General features: G+C 52.2%; 2 protein-coding genes across 2 annotated transcripts in view; one reads left to right on the top strand and one right to left on the bottom strand.

Annotated features, from left to right (window-relative positions):
* Window positions 1-11,947, top strand: part of Mrc2 (mannose receptor, C type 2) — a gene marked incomplete at its 5' end in the record, with an annotated part of 53,140 nt that extends 41,193 nt beyond the window's left edge. Inside the window, 17 exons of the mRNA XM_013033327.1 lie at window positions 1,273-1,375; window positions 1,612-1,750; window positions 1,867-1,902; window positions 2,156-2,316; window positions 2,415-2,482; window positions 3,568-3,668; window positions 4,798-4,940; window positions 7,276-7,390; window positions 7,519-7,682; window positions 7,817-7,925; window positions 8,406-8,644; window positions 8,800-8,968; window positions 9,064-9,213; window positions 9,837-9,956; window positions 10,128-10,307; window positions 10,570-10,596; window positions 10,687-11,947. Coding sequence (XP_012888781.1) covers window positions 1,273-1,375; window positions 1,612-1,750; window positions 1,867-1,902; window positions 2,156-2,316; window positions 2,415-2,482; window positions 3,568-3,668; window positions 4,798-4,940; window positions 7,276-7,390; window positions 7,519-7,682; window positions 7,817-7,925; window positions 8,406-8,644; window positions 8,800-8,968; window positions 9,064-9,213; window positions 9,837-9,956; window positions 10,128-10,307; window positions 10,570-10,596; window positions 10,687-10,910 — 2,248 coding nt within the window. The remainder of the gene's footprint in view (window positions 1-1,272; window positions 1,376-1,611; window positions 1,751-1,866; window positions 1,903-2,155; window positions 2,317-2,414; window positions 2,483-3,567; window positions 3,669-4,797; window positions 4,941-7,275; window positions 7,391-7,518; window positions 7,683-7,816; window positions 7,926-8,405; window positions 8,645-8,799; window positions 8,969-9,063; window positions 9,214-9,836; window positions 9,957-10,127; window positions 10,308-10,569; window positions 10,597-10,686) is intronic.
* Window positions 11,948-19,029: 7,082 nt separating this feature from the next.
* March10 (membrane-associated ring finger (C3HC4) 10, E3 ubiquitin protein ligase) overlaps window positions 19,030-26,230 on the bottom strand; it is an 84,334-nt gene continuing 77,133 nt past the window's right edge. The window contains exons 9-10 of the mRNA XM_013033265.1: window positions 22,732-22,774; window positions 19,030-19,091 (exon numbers count right to left, since the gene is read on the bottom strand). Coding sequence (XP_012888719.1) covers window positions 19,039-19,091; window positions 22,732-22,774 — 96 coding nt within the window. The 3' untranslated portion in view covers window positions 19,030-19,038. The remainder of the gene's footprint in view (window positions 19,092-22,731; window positions 22,775-26,230) is intronic.

Genomic DNA, 26,230 nt, shown 5'->3' with positions numbered 1-26,230 from the left:
GAAAGGCTGGAACGCGATTGCTCAGGGCATCGTTTCAGGACCCCATCTCTATCCTGTGGGCTCCAAGTACTGTTTTCTATGGCACACAGCATTTATATACCTTAGTATCAGGAAAAATCCAAAAATAAAAATTTTTATTTTTGATTATGAGGTACCAAGGAATTGAGCCTAGGGCCTCATGCATGCTAGGCAAGCACTTTTCTGGTCCCTGTTCCTGAGCTCTAAATTCCAAGCATCTCTCCTAGCAATCAAGATTATGTGTTTTTTGTGGGTTTTTTTTTTTTTGGTACTGGTTTTGGGGCTTGGACTCATGGCCTGGGCACAGACTCTGAGCTTTTTCATTCAAGGTTACTGCTCTACCACTTGAGCCACAACTCCACTTCCAGTGTTTATTTGGAGCTAAGAGTTTCACCAACTTTACTACCCTGGCTAGGTTTGAACAATGATCCTCAGATCTCAGCCTCCTAAGTAGCTAGGATTTCAGGCATGAACCACTACAACATTAATTATGTCATTTAATTAATAACTACAATAACTCAACATCACATCTTACCACTCATTGTGTACCTGATACTGTGGTAAATGTTCACAATTCTCAACACCTCTGGAAGTAGTAATTTCCAGTGATCCTCGAAGGCTAGGTTATTTGTCCTAGTGTCATAGAGTTGGGCTTGAATACAGGTTTATTTTTCTCCAGTCTGAGGTTTCTGGCTGTTTGGCCATCAGCATGCAAAATCTTGCTGGGTGGGCCATCCCACACAGAAGCCAAGGGAAAGGGAGCCAGGCCACTGCCCTGTAAACTGGACAATTTGCTTTAGCTCTCATCTCTAGAGAGAGAACTTGAACAAACAAAAGAGTGCTTTGGAGCTGGGTGCTGATGGCTCACACCTGTAACCCAGCTACTCAGGAGCCTGAGATCTGAGGATTGTGGTTCAAAGCCAGCCAGGGCAGGAAAGTCCATGAGACTCTTATCTCCAGTTAACCACCAGAAAAACTCTAGTGGGTAGAGCACTAGTGTTGAACAAAAGAGCTCAGGGACAACGCCCAGGCCTTGAGTTCACATTCCATGACCAACAAGAAAGAAAAAAAAAAAAAGGAAAGACAAGGAAAGGAAAAAGAAAAAAAATGAGTGCTTTAGTTTCACAGGTAGGATGAAGCAAAGATGGAGAGGCCTCAAGCACAGAATTGCCCAGGTCATCAGTAGCCAAGGGAGTTTTGGCCCCTGTGGTTCTCACTTCTCTTTTCTCTGTCCATCCCTGCATTGTACTGAAGTGAATCAGAGCCGGAGATCCACGAGCAGCACTGGTTCTGGATTGGCCTGAACCGTCGGGACCCTAGAGAGGGTCAGAGTTGGCGCTGGAGCGATGGCCTCGGGGTGAGGATTAGGGAGGAGGGGGGCGTGGCTTGATTGTGGGTGGGATTTACCGGATTAGGGTGGTGCTTGGGGGAGGTGGAGTTCTAAGAGGCCAGAGTTTAAGAAAGCAGGCTGGGGATGAGAGCCCAGCCCAGTTTGGGGGTGTCTAGCTCAGGCCAGGCCTCTTGGTCCTAGAGATGGAGCCGCCTGTACCCTGTGTCTTAAGTCTCTCTTCCCTCCTCTACCGGGTTGTCCAGTTCTCTTACCACAATTTCGACCGGAGCCGGCACGACGATGATGACATTCGGGGCTGTGCAGTGCTGGACCTGGCCTCCCTGCAGTGGGTGGCCATGCAGTGCGAGACGCAGCTGGACTGGATTTGCAAGATCCCTCGAGGTGGGCTGGGGTGGCCCTGGGGGACATTCTCTAGAAGGAGAGAAGCGCAGCGGGGCCTGGCATCCTAGGGAGAGCCTGCCTTCCCCGGCAGCATCTTCGTTTCTGTTGTCCCTTAGGCACAGAAGTGCGGAAGCCTGATGTCAGCCCACAAGGTGAGGCTCCACACCATGGCCAGGGGTTCCAGCCCCAGGGGGATGGACTTGGCTGGGGTTGGACACCATCATCCTGTTTTCCTCAGTGTGGAAGGAGGGGCAAGTCCAGGACCTGGAGCCTGGCACCTGGCCTGGCCCGGGTCTGTTGTACTCCCAGCCTGGCCCACCTGCCACTTGCCCTTGGCCCTGCCCTGGCCCCTCGGAGAGCCTCTGGGCCCTGGCTGTGGCTCCCACCCCTGGGCTGCTCCCGCAGGCCGGCGGGAGTGGCTGCGCTTCCAGGATGCAGAATACAAGTTTTTCGAGCATCACTCCACGTGGGCGCAGGCACAGCGCATCTGCACGTGGTTCCAGGCCGAGCTGACCTCTGTGCACAGCCAGGATGAGCTGGATTTTCTGGGGCACAACTTGCAGAAGGTGGGAGAGAGACAGCAAGGGGCATAAACTTTGGGGGAGGACCCACTGGGACCCAAAGCCAAGAGGCTGCCAACCTTCACCTTCTGCCCCTTCCCCAGTTCTCTCGGGGCCAGGAGCAGCACTGGTGGATCGGCCTGCACACCTCTGAGAGTGATGGGCGCTTCAGGTGGGAAACTTTGTCAGGCAGCAGGTGTGAAAGGAGTGTATGCGCAGGCGGCCAGCTCTGCCCCTAGGCACACCCCTAAGGGTGTGTTGGGGGAAAGATGTGATGTTTGAATTTAGCTCTGCTCCTCTCTTGACTGTGTGGCCTCAAGTAAGTGACTTAGCATTTCTAGGCTTCTCATCTGAAAGTAGTGATTATTGGAGCCTGCCTTCTAGGATTCTGTGTGTGTGTGTGTGTGTGTGTGTGTGTGTGTGTGTGTGTATACTTGCCAGTATTGGGGCTTGAAGTCAGGGTCTGTCCCTTAGCTTTTTTGCTCAAGGTCAAGGCTGACTTCTACCGCTTGAGCCACAGCTCCACTTCTGGGTTCTTGGTGGCTAATTGGAAATAAGAGTCTTAGGGACTTTCCTGCTCAGGCTGGCTTCGAACCTCAGATCTTAGCCTCCTGAATAGCTAGGATTACAGGTTTTAGCCACCAGAGGTGCCCATCTATGGAGGATTCTTGTGAGGATTAGAAATCCCTATACTGCAAAGAAAGAGGAAAGGACCAGGAGGGAAGGAGGAAGGGAGGGGAGAGGAGCAAGGAGAGAAGGAGGGAGGGAGGGAAGAGGAGCAAGGAGAGAAGGAAGGAGGGAGGGAAGAGGAGCAAGGAGAGAAGGAGGGAAGAAATCCAAGTCCTTAGCACAGCATCCAACACATACTGAGCACTAAATAATGAAATAACAGGGGCTGCCTTCTAGTATACCTGGGATCACCATCATGAACAAAGCGACCTCAGAGCATCTGATCACCCAGAGGGGGGCTCTGCAGCCAGTGCTTGAGGCAGGACTGTGCTTAGAGCCCCTGTGAAGGAGTTTTCAGGAGTCTCAGAGAAATGAGGGCTGGGCTATTCTTGGAGTCACCAGGTCCTCAAGTCCCTGGCTGCCGGGGCTGTGTGGTCTGTTCTTCAGTCTTCAGCCTTGGAGCTCCTGGATGCCTGTCACTCTCCCCCCCCCCCCCCCCCGGCTTGATGCTACCTCATGCTGCATACAGGGGAGGCTGAGCCCTGGGTCAGTGCTGGCTGGCGTCACCCCTGTTCTGTGTCATTGCAGGTGGACAGATGGCTCCATTATTAACTTCATCTCCTGGGCAGCGGGCAAACCTCGGCCCCCGGGGAAAGAGAAGAAGTGCGTGTACATGACAGCCAGCCGAGGTGAGCGTGAGGTGGGGACGGGAAGCAACAGTGGCCAGGGCCATCAGTTTCTTCTTATTCTTTGTCTCTTTTTGGGGAGGGGCGGGGACTGGTACTGTGCTTTGAACTCATCCTGTCACACTTGCTAGGCAGAGGCCACTTTCAGGCCTTTCTGCTTTAGTTATTTTTCAAGCAGGTTGTTATGTTTTTGCCTGAGGCCACCCTCAGACTTCAATCATGACACTATGTCCAGCCACCCCCACCCACCTTTGGTTGTGGTACTTGAACTCAGGGCCTGGGTGCTGTCCCTGAGCTTCGGGCTAGAGCTAGTGTCTATCACTTGTGCTACAGTGTAACTTCCAGTTTTCTGGTGGTTAATTGGAGATATGAATCTCATGGACTTTTCTGCCCAGGCTGGCTTCTAATCACCAACCTCAGATCTCAGCCTCCTGAGTAGCTAGGATTACAGGTGTGAGCCACTGGCACCTAGCTGCCCAGCTTATTGATTGAGATCTCTACCTCCTAAGTAGCTGGGATTACAGACATGATCCTAGTTCTTCTCATTCTTTGTTCCCAAACTCAGGAAGGGCTAGACCTAGAGAGGCCTGGGCTCTGCTCTGCCTTGTGGCCCCTAAGTTATAGAGGACTTGAGTTCAGCTGGACATGAGTCCCAACCCATGCTTTTCTTTCTTTCTGTTTTTTTTCTTCCTTCCTTCCTTCCTTCCTTCCTTCCTTTCTTTCTTTCTTTCTCTCTTTCTTTCTCTTTCTTTCTTTCCTTTCTTTCCTTTCTTTCTTTCTTTCTTTCTTTTTCTTTCTTTCTTTCTTTCTTTCTTTCTTTCTTTCTTTCTTTCTTTCTTTCTTTCTTTCTTTCTGCCACTCCTAGGCAAAAACAACTCAGGGACTGGGCTCTGTCCCTCATCCTCTCTGTGCTCAAAGCTAGTGTTCTACCACTTGAGCCACAGCACCACTTCTGGCTTTTTCTCTTTATGTGGTACTGAGGAATCAAACCCAGGACTTCATGTATGCTAAACAAGCACTCTACCACTAAGCCACATTCCCAGCCCAAACTCATGCTTTTCTTGTGGCCAAGAGTACTACCAGAAACTGCCCTGCCCTATCCTGGGGTGACTGTGTCCCCTCCGTTTCACAGAGGACTGGGGGGACCAGAGGTGCCTGACAGCCTTGCCCTACATCTGCAAGCGCACCAACAACACGGGGCAGACACAACTCCCTGACCTGCCACCTCCAGCCCTGGGGGGCTGCCCTTCTGGCTGGAGCCAGTTCCTCAACAAGGTAGGATGTGGGGGAGAGATTGCCAGCATGGCCAGGGGAGAAGATGTGAACCTGGGAGGGCTGAGCCTCAGGAGTTCTGGCTCTGGCAACATTCAAGTCATAGCTTCTTGCATTTACCCACCAACCTCTCTTTTACTGGGCCCAAAGCCAGGGCTAGAGTCCTTGGAAAATGGCTCAATGTGGTAGGATCTTCTGGTCTACCAGAGCGGAAGAGGTCCAAATACATCAGGGAGATTTTTGGATCCATCGTTGTCAAACTTTTTGATAATGAACTCCTCCTAGTAAAACAAAATATGGTCCATACATTCCCAGACTCTGTGTGTGTGTGTGTGTGTGTGTGTGTGTGTGTGTGTGTGTGTATTTGGCTGTGTGTGTGTCAATAAAAATGTTTGTAAAGGTCTGGGAAGGTGGCTCAGTGGTAGAGCGCTTGCCTTGCATGCATGAGGCCCTGGGTTCAATTCCTCAGCACCACATAAGCAAAAAGAAAAAAGTCGGAAGTGGCCCTGTGGCTCAAGTAGTAGAGTGCTAGCCTTGGGCTGAAGAGCTGAGGGACAGCGCCCAGGCCCAGAGTTCAGGCCCCACGACCGACCAAAAAGAAAATGTTTATAAGAACAAAACTTAAAACATAAGTTAAAGATGAGAAATAGTATTTTTTAAACGAAAACTTCTTTATGACTGGTATGTAAACATGTTTGGACTCACTCAAATGATTAGTTGTAGTAATTATCAACATTTAAATAATGTTTAGAAGCACTGTGATTGCATATATTCCACAATTATTTTCCTCTATAATAGAAAATTCTCTTTTTTTTACTTTAAATTTATTTTTAACTGGCACCTACGAGTATAAAAGTTGCATGTATTTTTTGGGTACCATCTGATATCTCAGTATGTGTTTATATGGTACGCTGTTTAACTCAGAGTCAGCATCGATCTTCTTAAGTATTTATTATGCTTTGGGGGTGAAAGCATTAAATAATCATGAATTCTAGCTTCTTTGAAGTACACAGCACATTATTGTTAGCTATAACTACCCTACTGTAGAGCAGCACCCCAGCACTAATGGGTCCTGTCTTACTGTAACTTATACCCACTGATCAGCCTTGACTGTCCCTCCACTGGGAATTCCCATTCTATCTTTAACTTCTGTGAGATGAGCTTATATTCTGCATAGGAGTGAGCTCACATGGTATTTATTTTTCTGTTATTATATTTAAAAATCTCAGTGGGGGGCTGGAGATATGGGCCCAGTAGTAGAGCAGCCTGCCTAGCGAACATCAGACCGGGAGTTCAAACCCCACTACCACCACAAAAAAAAAGTTGTTGCGCGCCAGTGGCTCACACTGTAACCCTATCTACTCAGGAGACTGAGGTCTGAGAATCATGTTCAAAGCCAGCCCAGGCAGGAAAGTGCATGAGACCCTTATCTCCATTTAGCCACCACAAAACTGGAAGTGGAGTGGTGGCTTAAAGTGGTAGAGTGCTAGCCTTGAACAAAAGAGCTCAAGTACTCAGACCCTGAGTTCAAGCCCCAGGACCAACACACACACACACACACACACACACACACACACACACATACACACACACACCTTTCCTTCCCTAGGCTAGCTTTGAACCACTCAGATTTCAATCTCCTGAGTTAATATTACAGGCATGAGCCATCAGTACCTGGCTTGTCCTTTAGCTGTATGTGTGTGTGTGTGTGTGTGTGTGTGTGTGTGTGTGTGTGTGTGTTGGTCCTGGGGCTTGAACTCAGGGCCTGGGCACTATCTTTGAGCTCTTTGGCTCAAGACTAGCAAGCTACCATTTTGAGCCTCAGCACCACTTCCAGGTTTTGAATGGTTAATTACAGATAAGAATTGTACAGGGACTTTTCTGCCCCACCTGGTGTGGAATCTCCATCCTAGATTTTAGCCATCTGAGTAGCTAGGATTACAGGTGTGAGTCATCAGTGCCCAGCTCCATGAGACTCTTAACTTCCAATTAACTACCAATAAATAAATACATAAAGACAGAAATGGAGCTGTGGCTCAAGTGGTAGAGTGGTAGCCTTGAGCAAAAAAGCTCAGAGCATTGCATAGACTCCCAATTTAAGCTCTGGGATCAGCACAAGAAAAAAAAAACTTTTTTTTAAATCCCCAAGAGCATTGGGCAGGTGTCTGAATCAGCCTCTGTGGCAAGTTAGGAGGGTGTAGTCTAGTCTGAGGACACCCAGACATCCTGGTTCTCAGCCCCCAAACTTCTCAGGACCCATGCTGAGGTGGGTGGCGGGGTTTCTGGAATCTGTGGGATATGGAGGTGCGGCTGTGGCTCAGACACCTCCTTCCCACAGTGTTTCAGAATCCAGGGCCAGCACCCCCAGGACCGGGTGAAGTGGTCAGAGGCACAGTTCTTTTGTGAGCAGCAAGAAGCCCAGCTGATCACCATTGCAAATCCCTTAGAACAAGGTACAGCCAGACCATGGGGAGGTCGCCCCCTCATGTCCTCCAACACAGCCCCCCCCCGCCACTATCTCCCCACTCAGAGCAGTCAGGGATCAGCCCATCACTCTTGACTCTATTCTGGGGGTCTGTAGCGTTCATCACAGCCAAGCTACCCAATGTGACCTTTGACCTCTGGACTGGCCTCCATGCCTCACAGCGGGACTTCCAGTGGGTGGAGCAGGAGCCTCTGCTCTATACCAACTGGGCACCGGGGGAGCCCTCCGGCCCCAGCCCTGCTCCCAGCGGCAACAAACCGGTAAGGACATCCTTCCGCTCTCTCCTGGCTTGTCTGCCCTCATTCCTTCTTTCTTCCCTTTGGGGGGCGGGCAGTGGTACAGCTGGGGAAGCAGCCCCCATGGGACTCCCCTGAGCAGCTCCTTCCTCCCCCAGACCAGCTGTGCGGTTGTCCTGCACAGCCCATCGGCACACTTCACTGGCCGCTGGGATGACCGCAGTTGCACTGAGGAGGCTCACGGATTCATTTGCCAGAAGGGCACAGGTATGTGTCACCAGTGCACCTGGAGGTCTAGCACTGAGCCAGCTGCCAGGGGCCATGCCATCATGAGGAGTGGAGGGTCCCTGAGCCTTAGAGGCCCTTAGGACAGGGAGTCGGAATCAGATCTCAGGTGGTGGAAACGCAGGCGCTGAGAGTTGGAAAGACAGTAGCAGCCCTGAGGGGTCCTGGCTGTAAGATCTGGGTGTGTGGAGGGGTCCCCTGGGAAAGCTGAATATTGGGTGCCTGACAAACACTGGGTGCATGCCTGGGGTAAGAGGCCCCTGAGTTTCCTCTCGCTCCCTGCATCGTGTCTTTCTGCCCTGGGTTTGTTTCTTGGGCCAGAGTAAGGCCAAGGCTCTAGCTTCTTCCTCTATCTCTATCCCTCCTACCACCCTGCCTTCCCCCTCCCCACCCCAAGTCTCATGCCTGGGAATGAGATGAGGGTGGCAGAGCCCAGCCTGAGCCCTGCCCCCTTCCCTGTAGACCTTTCCCTGAGCCCATCGCCAGCAGCATCGCCCCCTGCCCCCGGCACGGAGCTCTCCTACCTCAATGGCACCTTCCGGCTGCTGCAGAAGCCTCTGCGCTGGCATGATGCCCTCCTGCTGTGTGAGAGCCGAAACACCAGCCTGGCCCACGTGCCTGACCCCTACACCCAGGCCTTCCTCACACAGGCTGCCCGAGGCCTGCGGGTGCCACTCTGGATCGGGCTGGCCAGTGAGGAGGTGGGCCCCCAACACTCCAGCCCCCAACCTCACCCTGCCCACTGTCTGGATTTCCCGCCCACCCCCTCCCCTCGTTCCTTTCTCCTCCGCCCAACCTCTTCCCTCTTCCACTGACTGTCTCCCCTTCTTCCCACCCATGGCCTCTTCATGCCTAGGGGTCCCGGCAGTACTCCTGGGTCTCAGAGGAGCCCCTGAGCTATATGAACTGGCAGGATGGAGAGCCCCAGCACTCAGGGGGCTGCACCTACCTGGATGTAGACGGGGCCTGGCACACCACCAGCTGCGACACCAAGCTGCAGGGCGCGGTGTGCGGAGTTAACAGGGGTGAGCACCACCTACTGAGGTCCAGGTCTGGGTAAGGTGGTCCTGGGAGGGTACTGGGCTACGTCCTCAATTCTGTACCTCCTCCTCTCCCCCAGGGCCACCTCCTCCCCGAAGGATAAACTATCACGGCAGCTGTCCCCAGGGGTTGGCTGACTCTGCCTGGATCCCCTTTAGGGAGCATTGTTACTCCTTCCACATGGAGTTGCTGCTGGGCCACAAGGAGGCGCTGCAGCGCTGCCAGAGAGGTAGGTGGAGACAGGTCAGCCCAGGCGGGCATTTCAGAGGGCCTCCTGTGTGGTCACTCAGAAGTCAGTCACCTTGCTGCACAGGTTCTTTTGTTTTCAAGGCAACTCTTGTTTTCAGGAACTCGTCATCCTCTTTGCCAGCCTGTCTATGGCTCACAGCCTTTTCATTGTGCCAGTACTGGGGCTTGAACTTAGGGCCTCATGCTGGCTTACTTGGCTTTTTCACTCACAGCTGGCAGGCACTCTGTCACTGAAGTCATGCCCCCAATGCAGGCAATTTGCTGATTGATTAGACATAGAGTTTTGTGGCCTTTTCTGTCTAGGCTGGCGTTGAAGTGATCTTATCTCAACCACCCAAGAAGCTAAGATTACAAGTGTGAGACCAGTGCCTGGCTTCCCCTTCACTTTAATTGCTACAGACTATATGTAACATGTACAGTATAGAGAACGTAGGTGTCATCTCTACAGAATGTTTCTATAATATACACATGCATACAAATACATGGATTCCACACTATCCTGTATTGGATGCCAGAGAGGAAGGTTAGGAGGGTTTTGGAAGGGGGGCAGTCTGCTACTCCAGGGAGACCTAATGGCCCTGACTGGGCCTCCTTTGTGTCCAGTGGGTGGGGCAGTCCTGTCCATTCTGGATGAAATGGAGAATGTGTTTGTTTGGGAGCATCTGCAGAGCTCGGAAGGCCAGAATCGGGGTGCTTGGCTGGGCATGAACTTCAACCCCAAAGGTAGGTACCTCAAGGAGGTGAGTGGACCTGGGCTTGTGCTGTAGGAGAGGTGCCCTCCCTTGTTCCTCCCCAGGTTGGAGAGGCATGGGAAGAGAGGAGGGCCATCTCCCCCTGCTCCTGCCCCGCCTTGCACCCCTGTACCTACCCCCCCAAGTGCCTTCTTTTCGACAGGAGGCACACTGGTCTGGCAGGACAACACAGTGGTGAACTACTCTAACTGGGGATCCCCTGGCCTGGGTCCCAGTATGCTGAGCCACAACAGCTGCTACTGGATCCAGAGCAACAGTGGGCTATGGCGCCCTGGGGCCTGCACCAACATCACCATGGGCGTTGTCTGCAAGCTCCCTCGAGGTGAGCGGGCATCCTGGCAGGTCCAGGAGACAGCGGGTCAGGGGTCAGAGGGCATGAACAGACAGGACTGAGACAACTGGGACCCTTTCTGGGGATCCATTAGCCTGTAGGAAGTACTGGCTCTGGGCCTTAACCTTTCAAGCTGGACAGCAGGCCCCCAGAGGTCAGCAAATCCTGCAAAGTGCTTTCCAGGTGTTGGCTCAAGCGATTGTTATTACTGTTATGGCAACTGTTACCAACCTGTCTCTTCCTTCTTCTGCAGTGGAGGAAAGCAGCTTCTCCCCTTCAGGTGAGTGGAAGGCACTGCTGGGGTAGGCCCTGCTCTTCCCCTCGTCCCCTGCGGGCAAGACTGCAGCCTGATGGCTACTCTCCCCTGCAGCTGCGCTCCCTGAGAACCCAGCTGCTCTGGTGGTGGTGCTGATGGCAGTGCTGCTGCTCCTGGCCCTGATAACTGCAGCCCTTATCCTCTACCGGAGGCGACAGAGCGTGGAGCGTGGGACCTTCGAGGGCGCCCGCTATAGCCGTAGTAGCTCTGGCCCTGGCGAGGCCACTGAGAAGAACATCCTGGTATCGGACATGGAGATGAATGAGCAGCAGGAATAGAGCCACGGGTGTGGTCAGGGCCATGATCAAGCGCTGGGGAGGCGGGGCCCCAGGACAGCCAGGATCCCCCCCCAGCCAATGGAGGGGAGGCCCTGGGAGTCACTGTTGGGAGCTGGGGCTGGGGGGACAGGCCTGGGCTGGGGGAGGGCTCCTACTCTCCTACAAAGGCTGGGCTGAGACGCAGATGGGTACAGCATGGAGATTTCCTTTCTGGGGGCCTGAGGTCTTGTCACCTGGGCACAGGTCCCTATAGTAACCAGAGGCAGGTTAGGGAGGGCCAAGGAGAGCCTCTTCTTACCTCCCCAGCCCCCCAGCCCAGGCCTAATGACACCCCCACCCCCAATACCTCTTCTTCCTTGTAGACCTAGAGGCCTGTGCTGGCCCCTCAGCAGCTCCCTGCCGCTTCTCCTCTCCTGCCTGGCTGTCTCAGCTCAGTGACCCTCACCCTGCCTTTCTCTTAGCCCCTCTTGAACCTGGGCTCTGAAGTCAGGGAGCTCCTTAGCTCATAGTGAGGGTCGGCTGATGGCTGAGCATCTGTCACTATGGCTGGAGTGGCCATGGGGTGTGATAGGAGGGGCCTGGGTAGGTGGACCCCAGAATGGGCACCAGTGTGCTTTTTGCTGGGGTGGAGACATGACTTGGGGGAGACACTCCATTCACCCCGTGGGGAGCTAGGCTGAGTTGGGGTGTCATCTCCTGCCGGATGGGGGGCGGGTTATGTCCCTGAAAGAGTCCCCTGTGGGGACCAAGATCCCTAATCAGCTCCTAATCAGCTCCTGCTCTGGTTTGGAAAGAGGTGCCAGGGTCCAAGAGGCCTGGGAGAAGCAGCGGGAGCCCAGGACGATGCCAGGTGCCACCCTCTAGTGGCACTCAGAGGAACCACGCCCCAGCTTCTGGGGAGGGTCTCGGCAGGCCACCTAGGATGGAGTGTGGAAACAATGTGAACACTTGAAAACATGGGCCCTTTTATTATTTTTTTGTAGTTCTTAATTTTTTTAATGTGCCCTTATTCTAAAAGAGTAAAAAGTCAAAAAGAAAAGCAAACCAATAAAACACTTTCCAGAGGCTTGCGAGCTCAGGGCTCCAGTCTTGTCCTGGGGTCAGCCTTTGCTTTTGGAACCCTCATCATAGTGTTTCTAAAGCCCGTGTCAAGGTCCTTGGGCACTCTCGTTTTCGTACCCTTCTGGGTCTGCTGATCTATTCTGTTCCCTAGCGTGTGAGGGAGAACTGAGGATCTGGGCCACATCTGTCCAACATGCACCTGCTCATCATTACAAGCACTGAGCCCAGTGCCTTTGAGCGCATGCGGGAGGTGCTCCAGAAATGCCAGCTGTGGTTCCAGGGGAGCACTCAAGATCCCCGAGTAGGGACTCCACCATCATCCTTCTAAGGCAGCTGTTGGATCATACCTGCCTTCTAGCTGCTGCAAAGTTCTCTTCTGTCTTTGGGGACTTTGGACCCTGAAACCACCCAGAGGTAGACACATGGATGGCAGGAAGTTCCCTCATGTTCATTTAACAGCTGTTTGAGCTAGAGCGACTTCAGAGAACAAAGAGCAAGCCCGACAGCAAGAGGGGACGCTGGGAGGAGGAATGAAGCCAGACAAGGGCAGGGTGCTGGTTTGGACTGCCTGAAGTGGGGTCCTACCAGCGGGAGGGAGATACATTGAGCCTAAAAGAAGTGGAGGATGGGCAGCATAGACATGTGGGCCCCAGGGTAGAAGTTGGGGTCCCTGGTATCCAGCAAGGAGGCTAGGCCTGAGGAAGATTATAGAAACTGTGTGTGTGTGTGTGTGTGTGTGTGTGTGTGTGTGTGTGTGTGTGTGTATTGGGGGTCATTTTAAAATATGCTTAGAAGGAGGGGGATGGCCAATCTGACCTTTTAACAAGATTGTTCTGGCTAGGATATGAGCAAGAGACAATGGGTAGGAAGCAGGAGTGAGAGCAGGAAGGCCATGAGGAAACTCTTGTAATAATTCAAGCAACAGGACGAGGTGGTTGGTTTGGCTCAGAACTGCAGCCTTCAGATTCGCTGTGTGGTTGTGTGGCTCTGTGTGTGTGTGTGTGTGTGTGTGTGTGTTTGCCCTGCTCATGGCTTTTTAAATATACATTTCTACTTCTATGAATAGGCAATGCCGTCACATGGTTGGAACACTGAAGGATATAAAAAGACACACAAAGATACACATTGAACATTCTTCCTCCTACCTCATTCCCATCCAGCCTGCAGCCTCCTGCCCTGCTGGCTTCCTGTGTCTCTTTCCAATGTTTCTTTATAAAAACATGAGTGCGCCGGATCTGCCCGAAGGGATGAGGGACACGCACTGGGACTTGTATGAGCTGAGGGTTGGATGTGCTGCTGGAAGGGTTGTGGAGGTAGGGGGAAGCGCCCTCTGCACTTTCTGGAGAATGAGTGCCATTAGCCAGAGATGGGACCCTAGGGTCTTGTGTGCTGTATTCCTGAGTCCAAGACTAGGGGACCTGGCCCCAGCTGTCCCCTCTATAACTCCAGCAACCCCTGCATTTGTGGGGCAGAAGGTGCTGGTCACTGGAAGGGGGGCCCTTAATGATTAACTCACTTCACCCTGAAGTGATATTCTCTCCCAGTCCAAGCCAGATAGGCTCCCTTTGTGAATGGAGTGCCTGCCACAGACCACAACTCAAGAGTCACTTGACAGGCTGGCTGGGAACGGTGCTGAGCCAGTGACCTCCTCAGATGCTCCTGACCCTTGCTCTAGGAGTGAGGCCAGGTTCACAGGAGCCAGGGGGAAGGGAGGACCCCCCAGTGCGGCTCAGGGGACGGGCCTGTGGTCAACCCTTGTCCAGCAGCCTTCCACTGTGGTTGGAGTCTCATCAGAGCGCTGCACTGCATGCAAGCATTTCCCATGAGCCCCAGGGGTCTCCCTGATGGAGGCTGCTGTCTGCCCAGTGATGGCTCAGAGGACCTTCTGGTCACTCTGGAAGTGCAGGAGGCAGGCTCTGGGCCTGATTGCATTAGAACACGTGGCAGAGCCTCCCTTCTCCCTGTTCATTTCAGTACACAAGTGCCTCTTCCATGTGCCAAGATGTTTGCAGGGTGGCAGATGTCCGAAGCCTGTCCCAGTGGGTCTGGGCAAAGGGCGCTGTCTGCCAGGCACTGTGCCCAGGCTTCCCTTGCAGGACTCAGCCGGCCCCGCTCTGGCCACCTGGACATTCAGTGACAACTCAATGAATCCGAGGCGGCTGTAGAATGGCATCCCTGGCAGTCACTCTTGTGTCATGTCGGGGATGGCCTCCTCCCAGGTATCCTGGCAGGGCTGGCCTGGCCCAGTGGGGAGAGGAGCCAGCCACACCACGTGGCTCTTCTGGACTGAGTGGCCTGAACCTGGCTGAGCTGCCTGAGGCCCCAGGGCTTGTGAGCATGGCAGGCTCACAGTGAAGAATTCCATCTTGGGGAGGGCACTGAGGAAGGCAAGCAGGAAAGGGGAGAGGAAGGGAAAGGACACCAAGGAAATGAGGGGTCGTGAGCGGGGACCAGAGTAAGATAAAAGCATTCAGATGGCTCTGCGGGGCCTGACTTCATCTTAGGCCAGGAAAAGGCTGGCCTCAATCTTTATTCCTACCAGAATCAGTTCCCGGTAAACGTTTTGCTTGGTTTTGGTATCTGTACTAGGGCTTGAACTCAGGGCCTAGGTGCTGTCCCATAGCTCTTTTGCTCAATGCTGACACACTCTACCACTTCAACTACACCATCCACCCATGTCTAGCTTTTTGGTGGTTAACTAGAGATAAGAATCTTATGGACTTTCCTGTCTGGATGGGCTCTGAATGATGATCCTCACATCTCAGCCTCCTAAGTAACTAAAATGACAGGCCTGTACCACTAGCCCCCACTTAGCTCCCAGTACAGAGGGGCAGAAAACAGGCAAATGCCAGCCCTAGGAGATCTGGCAGGAAAACAGCTGCAAGTGGCCCTTTTGTGCCAGAGGAAGATATGCTGCTGGCAGTGAGGATCCAGGTCACACATTCAGGAGAAAACAGTCTTCTATCAGCAGGTGGAGAACTTGCTCTAGGCTTTCCAAGGAAATACTAGTCCGCACTTTTCTAGCCCTGTTGGCATTTCTGCCTTTATTTCCAAGTGCTTCTGAGCTTTGAAGTCTAGCGGGACCAACGTCCACAATGGGGACGAGTATGCTCCTCGCTCTGCCAGGTTACGTTGCAGAGCTGTGCTGCCCTTGTGTACCTCTCGGACTGGGCAGCCTGGGGTATCTTTCCCAGTACTGGAGCGTCAGGGGCTGTAAACATGGCATCAGCTATATAGTTCCTCCGTGATAATAAGTTTGTCAGCGCAGTCATTCCTGAGTATCTGAGGAGGTTTGGTTCTAGGACCTACTGCAGATACCCAATCTGACAGTGTCAAGTCTCATATATAAAGTTGGCATAATATTTCCCTATAATTTGTGCACCTTTCCTCCTGTATGTCATTTGGTGGTACTGGAATTTGAACTGAGGACTTCGTGCTTGCTAAGTGCTCTATCACCCCACACCCTTTTTACCTTATTTTTCAAGCGGGATTTTGCTCCCTCCCTCACCCCGCCCCCCTCAGCCAGGAGCTGGCCTCATTCTGTGATCCTCCTACCTTTACCTCCCAAGTAAGTGGGACTATAGACATGCACTGGCCTCTCCCATGTACTTAAAATCGTCTCTATATGCTGTAATTCCTATGAATTATGTAGGGAAAAAGTATATTAGAAATTCCACAGGATTTTAATATTTTCTATCCCATGCTGGTTGGATCTATGGATGCTAGACCTAAGGGTATGGAAGCCTGGTTGTCTTTACCATGTATGAGTCCTGTTCTACTTGATGCTTGTTCACTTATGTCATGAGGTGTTACTGTCTCCACTTTGCAGATGAGGAAACAGAAGCACAAGTAGTGGAGCTTGCCCTGCCCATTCTACCCCTTCCAGAATTGGAAAAGGTGGTGGGAGGGGCAACGGGGACGGAAGCGAGGCCTCTTACGATCTGGCAGTCAGGCTTTGAGACTCAAGGACTTTGATTTACTCAAGGAGTAGAGTGCTTGCTTGGCCAACACAAGGTCCTGAGTTCAAACATCAAGAATGGGCTTCTTTCCTTTGTTCCTCCGTGGCTTCCCTTCCTCAGGAGGAAGGAGCTGAAGGTCCGTAGGCTGGAGCAGGGCCGTGGGTACAATGCAAAGGAATGATGGGCTCTGCTGCTCCAGTAAACATAGATCTTGAAGCCCACACTTAACCCCTCTTGGGGCTGTTAGAGATGGGAGTTTACCACCGGGTGGGAAAGGGGAACTTGGAGGCTCTTTGCTGTGTATGGATTCTCAGCTCCCCAGTCTGACCTTGAGACCCCCACCTCTCCACTGCCTAACAACCCCATTCTAGCCCTCCATGCCCCCGCCATCTGCCCCCTCCTGCCTCACCTCCTTGCTCCTCCATCTCTCAAGCCCCTCTCTCTCCTCCATGCCCTTTGTTGTAGCCCCTTGGCTCTAGCATCCCATACCTCAACTTGGGAGCTGGTAAAGGTGTTGCCATCTCTCCCAGGCAGTGGAGCAGAGGGATCAAGCACCTGGCCTTGGCCCAGTAGAGCCACAAATAGCAATCCTCCAGATCTCAGCGTCATGCTTGGGAACTTGGGTGTGGTTCCTTATCTTCCATGAGGTTCAATTTCCTGCCAGGTAACTTGGGGTTAATAATAGTTGCTTCACAGGATTATTTGGATTACAGAGACATTTCAAGTGCCTATTTTTTTCCCCCAGGATCTACAGCTCTTAGGCAGTACTGGAGGGTAGGGGAGGGAAGGGAAATACAGTCTCCTGTTACCCTTCTTTGACTTTTTCTGTCTATCTCTCTTTGTCCCAAGAAGGCTGAGCCTGTGGGGGTGGGTCTCATCACACCTCACAGCCTGGCACATACTCAAGAGTCATCATGACAGCTACCAGAAGAGCCAAAGGCTGGCAGAGGCCCTGTGTGTGTCAGCCTCTGGTAGAGGCTGGCAAGAATTACACCCCCACCCCCCATTACAGAGGGAAACACAGCCCTTTTAGCTCTGCCTTTTCTGACCGGAGATTCGGCCCTTTAGGCACCAGGGGAAGGCCTCACGAAGGAGCCCCATGGGCAGGTGGTGTGGACTTCGATTTGGTGTCTCTCCTACTTCTGACCTTGTAGGAGGCAAGCCTGGCTTGTATATGGGTGCACCCTGGAGCAATGTTCTGTAAAAAGAGCACCCTTTTCACAGGCAATGTTTTTCTGATGACAGACTCAGACAGTCCCATCTTTCCTTGGGACTGGAGCTGCAAGGATGCACACGTGCTACTTCCGCCTCCCTAAAGCCCCGCTGGCCCCATCATTCATCTCGAGGCTTTGAGCCTACCAGGAGAGGGCTGGGTTGGAAAGCAGGAGCCATCTCATGAACTCAAGGGCTTAGCCATTTTCTCAGCTAGCTTGATGCTGCTTCACCACTTGAATTATGTCTCCAGCCCAGCTTTTTGCTGATTGTTTTTGGAGATGGGAGTCTCAAGGACTTTTCTACCTAGTATAGCCTCAAACATGGATCATCTAGATCTCAGCCTCCTGAACAGCTAGAATGATAAGTATGAGCCAAAGGGCCCATTTGTCCTCCATGATTCTCTTTCTCCCTCCTCCCCTCTGTCTCTCCAAACAGAAGCATGGATGTTCAAAGTAAGAGAGGGAAGCACTTCCTTTTCTTCATGTCGCCTTTCTTTCTGCTGCTCCCTTAGACCCTTTCCCCACCAAATTTGAGAACACGGAGGTACATACCTAGACTGTGGCATCAGGTTCAGGCTTTGTAAACATGCAGCTCAATGAGCTTGAGCAAATTTGTCTAGTTGTGTGAATATCACTATGAACCAGCAGGTGTCTGCTCAGTCCCCGTGCCTTTTCCAGTTCCCAGAACCCACAGATCTGTGGGATTTACTGCCTTTCCTAGAAACTGTATAAGTGGAATCATCATGGACTATATAGTCTTTGATGTTTGGCTTTGGGTCTGTGTGTATGTGTGTGTGCGCACGCGGGTGTGTTTAACACATTTGCATGTAGCATACTCTTCCATTCTTCCATCGCTAATGAATTAACTAACCTATCTCTGTTTCTAGAGGTTTGCTCATCCCTCCCCCTTTGTACCAGTTCTGGGTCTTGAACTCAAAGCCTGGGAACTGTCCCTGAGCTTCTTTTGCTCAAGGTTAGTTAGTGCTCTATCACTTGAGCCACCGTACCACTTCTGGCTTTTTCCAAGTAGTTTGTTGAAGAAAAGAGTCTCATGGCTTTTCCTGTCTGGGATGGCTTTGAAGCACAATCCTCCTCAGATCTCAGCCTCCTGAGTAGCTAGGGTTATAGGCATGAGCCACCACATTGGCTCCTATCTGTTTCTCTTTTTTTTTTTCTCCTCTCCCCTACACAACTATAACTCGCCCTCCAATCTCTTTCCAATCTCTTTCAACGCCCCTCCCCCCCATACACACACACAATTTCCCCACTGAATCTCTTTGACCTTTTTTTCATCCCAAGCCTTGACTTAGTCTTGGGGCAGGTCCTAAGTGGGTTCAACTGCTCTAGCCCATGGGGGCCTGAGGTGCGTCATTCCCTGTGGTAATGGGCAGCTGAGCAGAAGTGCAGGTGGAGATGTATGGTTTTTCTGCGGGGAGGGGATATGTCCTTCCTTCTCCCTGAAGCACGAGACACGCTGCCTTCCTCTGCCAAGAAGGGAAATAACATGAAGGCTGGAGAATAAGTCAGTTTACTGAAGGTCTGGCTCCATTCCACTTGGGGTGGATGGAAGCCTGAACCAGCACCCTGAGCAGAGGATCCCAGCTGCTGGGACTGCAGAGGGCACCTTGGGCTTCTTGGCCACAGGAGGACAGCCTGCCAGGGGGCTCAGCAGCCCCAGCGGTTTAGACCTGGGCTGCCCGGAACTCCACTGTCCCCTGTGGCAGCTGTGATCACCCAGGCCGGAGCCCCACGCAGAGTGGTACAAGTTGCAAATGGTAACTGGACACGGTGGCTTTGGTTTCAGTAAAGAGGAGGCAGGAAAGGGGCTCACAGGATATGGGAGGGCCGCTGGCTGCAGGGGGTCTCTGCTGTGCCCCATGGCCGGCTCCCTCGCTAGACGACCCGGCTTGAAAAATTGCTCTCATTTCCATCTCCAGACTCGGAACCTAGAAAACAAGAGGTCATCTCAGGCCTCAGTCGGCTTCAGGATCTGTCACGAAAGAACATGGTGTCACCGTCCTTCTCTGTTCCACTCCAGCCACACACACACATGGCTGCAAAGCCTGGAGTGGGCACCTGCAGCCTAGGGCTGTGTGGTTGTTTTAGCCTGACCAGTAGCTGGACTGCAGACTCTTGTTCAAATGTTCTCAGTCATCTCCACATCCCACTTAGCCTGGTGTGCAAATGTTTACAGGCTGAATAGAGGAGCCATGCATGATCTCCTCTCAGAACAATGTCCCCAGCCACCCCCCCCAACACTGCTTTACCTGACAGTAAGGTTTGTAAGATATCTACCAGAAGTCAGGGGTTAGGGAGAGACCTATGCTAGCAGGAAGGTGTGGCACTGGAGACAGGTCAGAGTGCCATGGGTGGAGGGTAGTGGAAGGTGTCTCCTTATTCTTGGGGGCTAACTCTTGTTTGCAATATCTTTCCATCTTGGCTAGAATGAGCATCGCCTCAATATTCAGAAACAGTTTCTGGAGTAGGTGTGGTATACACCTACAATTTCCGTTTCTCAGGATGCAGAGATAGGATGATCTTGCCCCAAGGCTGTACTTAAAAACAAACTATAGGGTGCTGGTGGCTCAAGCCTGTCATCCTAGCTACTCAGGAGGCTAACATCTGAGGATCATGGTTCGAAGCCAGCTCGGGCAGGAAAAGTCCTTGAGATTCTTCAACAAACCACTCGGAGAAGGCTGGAAGTGGTGCTATGGCTCAACTGGTAGAGCACTAGCTTTGAGCAAAAGAAACTCAGGGACAGTCCCCATGCCCTGATTTCAAGTCCCAGGACTGGCAAAAAGGAGCATCAACAATAATAAACCAAACTAAACAGGGCCTGGAGTGTGGCTCAGGTGCTGAGTCCAATCCCCAGTACCAGTCCATTCCTCCCCCCACCCCCTAACAGCTTCTGATTGTTGTCATCTCTCCATTTCCCTCCAGAGCCTCTTCAGCGCTACCTTTAGCCTCAAGGAAGCCCCACCCCCTAGAGCTGCCCCAGTTTGATAGCTCATACTTAGGTGTTCTCTAAAATTTGGGAGATTTGACTTGAGTTTGGGAAAAGGCAGGATGCAAGCTCTGGTCTAGCCTTTGGCCTAAGGGCCAGCATGCTTGTTCCTACTGTCCACACCTGTATGGAAATCAGCAGGTGGCATTGTTCCCCTGCCCAGCCTTGCTCTTGGCTATGGTGATGATCTGTGACATATGGTAAGCAGCTGTTGGGGGGTTGGGCCACAGAGCTGTGTGACAGGGCACACCTTCCCAGATTCCCTTACCTGGGTGCTAACAGTGGCCTTGGAGCGAGGGTTTTTGTTTGTTTTTTGTTTTTTGTTCCTCAGGGCCAAGGGGAGGGTACCCAGCAAACAAGCTGGCATGGACACCTCAGAACCGCAAAGCAGCTGGCACTTCCTGTCCTGATGTTTTGTCTCCCCCTCCCCCCTGCCTTGACCTGAACTGTGCTGGGGTGGCAGGTCACAGGTGTGACTTAGTGCTGGCAGCCCCAAATGAACAAAGTGCAGGCAACCAGGTGGGTCATGCCAGGCTGGGGGTGAAGCTGGGGGAGGGTGTGTGTGTGCTGATGAGGGAGGGCTGAGGAGGGTGGAAGCCTCTGGGCCTGCCTGGGTCTGGCTGCTCTAGTAGCTCTTATTTTGTTAATGTCTCTGGAAGCAGGCCAGGCTGACGGCACACCTGGCTGGTCCCTCTCTGCAGGGCTCTTTTGGCCCCTGGCTCTGTCCACCCTTGTCCGAGGTGCACCTAAGACAGGGGGATAGGTGGAGAGGGCCTGGACCCCTATTTTCCAGGGGACAACTTGGTTAATCCTCATTGGGACCGAGGGCCGCTGGGAATGGTGGGGTGGAATCTAGAGCCCAACCCAGCTCCCTGAGCACAGGTGGTTAATGGGTGCCAGACAATCCGGGGACAATCTGCCTTAGGGCCACACGGAGGACAGCAGGTCCCCTCCCTTCCTCTGTCCGGGGAGCCTCTTCTTGAGGGGTCCTTTTAGAACCCCCCCCAAAAAAATAAAAGCGCAGCGTGGGGTGGGGCGGGCTCAGAATCGAGAGCTCCTGTTTAAGGGTCCCCAGCCCGCGGCCTGGGCCTGGGCTCCGCCTTGGCCAGCACTGGACACTAGAGGGCGCAGCTGCCCAGCCGAACCCACCCGGGCGCGCCCGGCTCCGGGGCGCAGCGGGGCGGGGCGCAGGGACCCAGCCCAGGTCTCCCCGCCCGGAGACCCTCGCCCAGGCCAAGCGGAGGACCTGCCGGGCGAGCCACCGCCTCGAGACGACGTCTCCAGAGGAGGTGGGTGCGGAGGGCACACAAAGGTCACCGAGACCCCACCGCCCTGGGGCGGCGCCCGCCCGGGCGGCCACTGGAGCATCCCCGGGGCCAGACTCGGCCGGACTCGCTGGACTCGCGGGGAGTGGGGCCGCGGGGGCTCTTTCTGTGGGCGCAAGTAAGAGTCACCCCATTTCCCATGGCTCTGTGCCCCGAATAATAATAAGTTGGCCTCCCCAGGGTCGCCTGTGTGGGCCCCACCCCGCGGAGCCCTGAGTTGGCTCCACCCGTCTTCTGCACCCATCTATTGGGGGCGCGGGGGGTCCCCCGGGGCATCCCAGGGACCACTAGAAACAGGGTGGGAAAGGGCTACTGCCCCACCCCCCACCCCGCGCCGCACCCCCGGAGGCGGGATCGCTGGGGGGGGGGAAGTTCCTCCGCCATTCCCAGGGCTCAGCCCAGGGTGGGAGACAAGGGCAGGTGGTTGTAAAAATCTCTCCCCGAACCCCCAGAGGACAGCCCCCACCCCCCTGCACTGCAGTGTTTATCATCCTCCCTGCTGAGAAGAGGTAGCTCTTCCCGAGCCTCGCCCTCCAGCTGTAATCAAGATCTTTTTTTTTCCTGGTGGGAATTTCTATGGACTGAAGAAGAGGGAGAAGCCTTTTTCTTCAACCTGTTTCGCCCTGCCTCCTTTTTAGGAGCTTTCTCGGGGACCTGTTTGCTTTGCTCAACCTCTGAATCCAGGAGCTACGCTAAATTGGGCCTAATGGTAACACCATCCAATCAAGACTTGAGCTTGCCAACCAATATGGTTCCTTTTGGTAATGGCCAAATAGGCCCCTTTCAGTGTTTGGGAAGGAAAATCCCAGTCAGGATTATGATAGGAAACAACAACAACAATAACAACAGCCAACCACCACAACAATAATAACAAAATAAAGTTCACAAAATACTGGATGCTGGAGAATTCTAGCAAGGAAAAGGGGGAAAAAACCACAAAAAACATCCCCCCCCTAAAAAAAAAACCCTCTTCCGCTTGCTGATAGCCTCTTCCCCTTTGTTGACCCTTTTCCTTGCTTTCAGGATGAATTAAAATTCTTATCTGCCCTGCCTCTCTCCAGCATCCTTGGACTTGCTTTCCGGATTGTTCAGTGCAGCTAGAGTTTCCCAAGCTTTGTGGGGTTATTTTTGCCTCTGGGTGGTGGACATGATTTCCTCCCACTGCTGCCCAGCATTAAGTTCACAGTAACAGTAAGAAAAAAAAAAGGTGCTTTAGTGAACACCCTCAAAGTGGCAAGACTGACGCCCCAAACCTACTTTCATTTTCTTCCGGTCTGGGTTGTGGGTGATTTCTTGACAACTATGAGAAAGAAGACAATGAAAAATGAATTTCTCCCCCCCCAATGCAATTGTGAGCAGATGTATAATTCCCCAGTCTCAGGGATGTTTTAAGACTCCTTTACACCACTTTAAAGGAGCAGGAAACCAATCGGTGGACACTGCAGACGCTCAGGGCAATGTGCTGGCTATTCAGTGTGGTTGGGATTTCATGGGTCCCAGGGACGGCCCAGGTTGCTTTTGCATTTGCTGTTTTGGGGCTTCTAAATTGGGCAGTGTGAACAGGCTTGCTTCTTGTGCAGCAAGTGATCTGCATAGCAGAATCCCTTTCTGCCCGTGGAATCACAGTTACAGGCTGTGAGGGGAAGGCTGTGCTAATTGGCCACTTGCCTCACCACTGGCTCTTAAACAATTGGTTGTATTCTCTGCTCAGCAGGAAGCAGCAGACCCATCAAGGCCCTGGGCTTTCTCTTTGTTCTGACTTTATGGCATTTTATGCCACAATGAGATAGCTGTGTACTCCATGGGAGCCCATTGTGCCAAGCTGCAAGGAAGTGGGCTTGTTGTAAAGGGACTGGTGCCCTTCCCCTGGAAGAAGAGGGGCTTTGTGATAGTCTAGGGACAAAAGAAGGGGTGCTGGACTCTGTTATCAGGCACCTAACTGCCTGGCCCATGGGGAGGCAGGGCTGGTCCCTGGGCCCCTCCCTGTGCTCAGGGAGGCGGCAGGGGCAGGATGGAATTTCGTCTAGAGTAGCGGATCCTGGTTACCTGGTAAATTATACATCAGGATATTACTGGGTTAACCTTCACCTCCATTTACCCTAGGCTGCTAGAGTGAACTTTCTAGGCCTTTAAATTCTGTGCCAGGTGATCCCCACTCTCAAACCAACCCTTACATTCCCATGATACCTGACCTTGGAGGGCAAATTAAGGCTTTCTAACTGTATGTCAAAACCAGGCTTCCTGGATTTGGGGTAGATTTTGACCCTTGAAGCAAGAGTTTGGGGTCTCAAATATGAATGGGCAAGTGGGATCTGAGAACCTTCTAGACCCTACCTGCCTCTCAAGCCAATGACTGCCCTCCCCTCTCCCCTGCCACCTCGGCTGGCATTTCTATCATTAACAGCACACCTGGGGCAGAAGACAAGGGAGGGGTCTCTCTCCCTGGAAGATACTGTAATAATCAGATAGAGATAAAGACTTGTGACACACAGGAAGCCTGGGGCAGGTCTGCTTTGGGGGAGTTGACCCTAAATGATGGGGTGTCCCATGTAGATGTGAAAGGGAAAGAGACAGAGAGAGACAGAGACAGAGAGAGACAGAAAAGGAAGGCAAGTCCATTTAGCTCTTTCTTCCAGGCAAGGCTGCCTCCCCATCAGACTAAAGGGTGAATCAGGTGGGGTCAGGTGAGGTTGTTGGGGTCCCACCAGAATACCTGACATGAAGAAAAGCCAGCTTCCTGCTGGGTGTGCATTGACATAACATTAGTGCTTCCTTTATCCTGTCCTCTTTACATTCATACCCAAGACTGCCTTCCCATCCGTGCTCTGCATGTGCCCTCACTATTGTCTTGTGCCACTGCCACCCAGCTGGTGTCTTCCCGCCTGTCTTCCAGGCCACTGCCCAACTCATCACTCAAATGGTTTCCAGCTTGTCAGTCCCAAGCTGGGACTGTTTCCAAGAGAAACTGTCCAGTAGCCTCCACAGCCACACCTACGCCCTTCCTGTCCAGCTCCCTGCCTATACCTCAGGCTTACTTCCTATCGGCCCTGGCCACACATCCTTGGCTTTCTCCAAACATACAGGTCTTCCCATGTCTCTTAGCCTTTGTGTTTTCCTTTTCCTTCCCACCTACTGTCTCCAGGATTCAGTCTAAGCATCGTCTCTCTTTGATTGATCAGGTTATAAGAGTGAAAATGGAAGCAGTGTTATCACCAGGTTCCCAAGGACCAATGGTAAAGGACACACAACCAAGGCCTCCCAAGCAGGTGTTTCCTGGAGACCCTGGTGGCAGAATTTGTCCTGGAAGATGAAGGGATGGAAGCAGGGTACAAGAGTGACAGCTCTCATTTCACCCTGATGCTCTCTGCACCTCCTGTTCTGTCATAATCTTGATACAGTTTTGGGTACTTTGCTTACTAAAAAGTTAATAAATAAATCCCTCTTTAGTGCCCTCTTTAGATTCTGAGCCTGTAACAGGCAAGGAATGTCTTAATCATCTCTGGACTCCAGAATCTAGTTAAGCATCTCATAGGTGGGCAGAAAAAAAATGAGTAAAAGGATATCTCTTGAATAGGGGACTGTTTCTTTACCTAGAATACTGTTCTCACCACAGATTTGTACTATCACTTTCCAAAATGTAACTCAAGACTTGCTAGGCTCTGGCTCATTGTACATCAGAAAATTATTGAGCCTATATCATGTGCCAGAAACTTCCTAGGCTATAGGGTACCGTGGGATACAAAAGAGCCAGGGTTCTATGCTCAAGTTGCCAATGAATGACTGCAACCCACCCACACCATTTCCTTATTCAGTCATCATTTGGCACAATTACAATCATCCAATGTTCCTGGGATCCATACTGCCGGGGGACATGGTCAGCAGTCAACCATGACTCACCATAGGGTGAAGCATAGGCCTACCTTCAGGAGAGACAGGTACAAAAGGCATGGCTTGGCCTTTAAACAGCTCACAACCTCACTGGGGAGACAGTCTGTTGGTGGTATAGTTGGAAACCTAGGAAGCCTCAGCTGAGAAGATACTGTATTGTTGATTTCAGTGACTAAGAATTCAATGGGCCTACAAGTTCTCCTGCCCATGTGCTACTTTTCAGTTATTTCCTGCATGCTGTGTGTGTGTGTGTGTGTGTGTGTGTGTGACTCTTGTTTCCCAATACAATCATGAGCTTCACCAAGAAAGGGACATTTTGGCATCACATCTGACAGCCACTTTCCTTGATCTCCATCTCAGTCCTGGTACAGGTGGAGCATGTAGGATTGAGGAAATAATGACTGACAATATTGACAGGTGTTTGTCACTGGGTGTCTTAATGAGACACCACTAAGAAGCCCAATGGGAATGACTTAACCAGCACTGGCAGATAAAGAGTAGAAAGAAGGGCTTTTCTTCTAACTCAGTGCTTTTCTTTTGCTAAATGTTACTCTCAGATTCTAAGTATCTTCAGTAGGAAAGTACTAAGACACAAAATCTGGAAGAGTGAGGATTTGACAGAGGCCATTGGCTTTATTTGGGATTCTTTTGTTTGTTTTTTGCTGTTCCTGGAGCTTGAATCCTGGCCTGGGCACTGTTCCTGAGATCCTTTTGCTCAAGGCTCTACCACTTGAGCCACAGCCCCACTTCCAGCTTTTTCTGAGTAGTTTATTGGAGAAAAATCTCTCATGAACTTTCCTGCCCAGGCTGGCCTCAAACCACAATCCTCAGGATTTTAGCCTCCTGAGTATCTAGGATTATAGACATG

This window comes from Dipodomys ordii, unplaced genomic scaffold (assembly GCF_000151885.1).
Source record: "Dipodomys ordii isolate 6190 unplaced genomic scaffold, Dord_2.0 Scaffold165, whole genome shotgun sequence".
NCBI classification, from domain to species: Eukaryota; Metazoa; Chordata; class Mammalia; order Rodentia; family Heteromyidae; genus Dipodomys; species Dipodomys ordii.
Note: the sequence above shows the minus strand (reverse complement) of the source record. Positions and strands in the feature narration are given on the sequence as shown.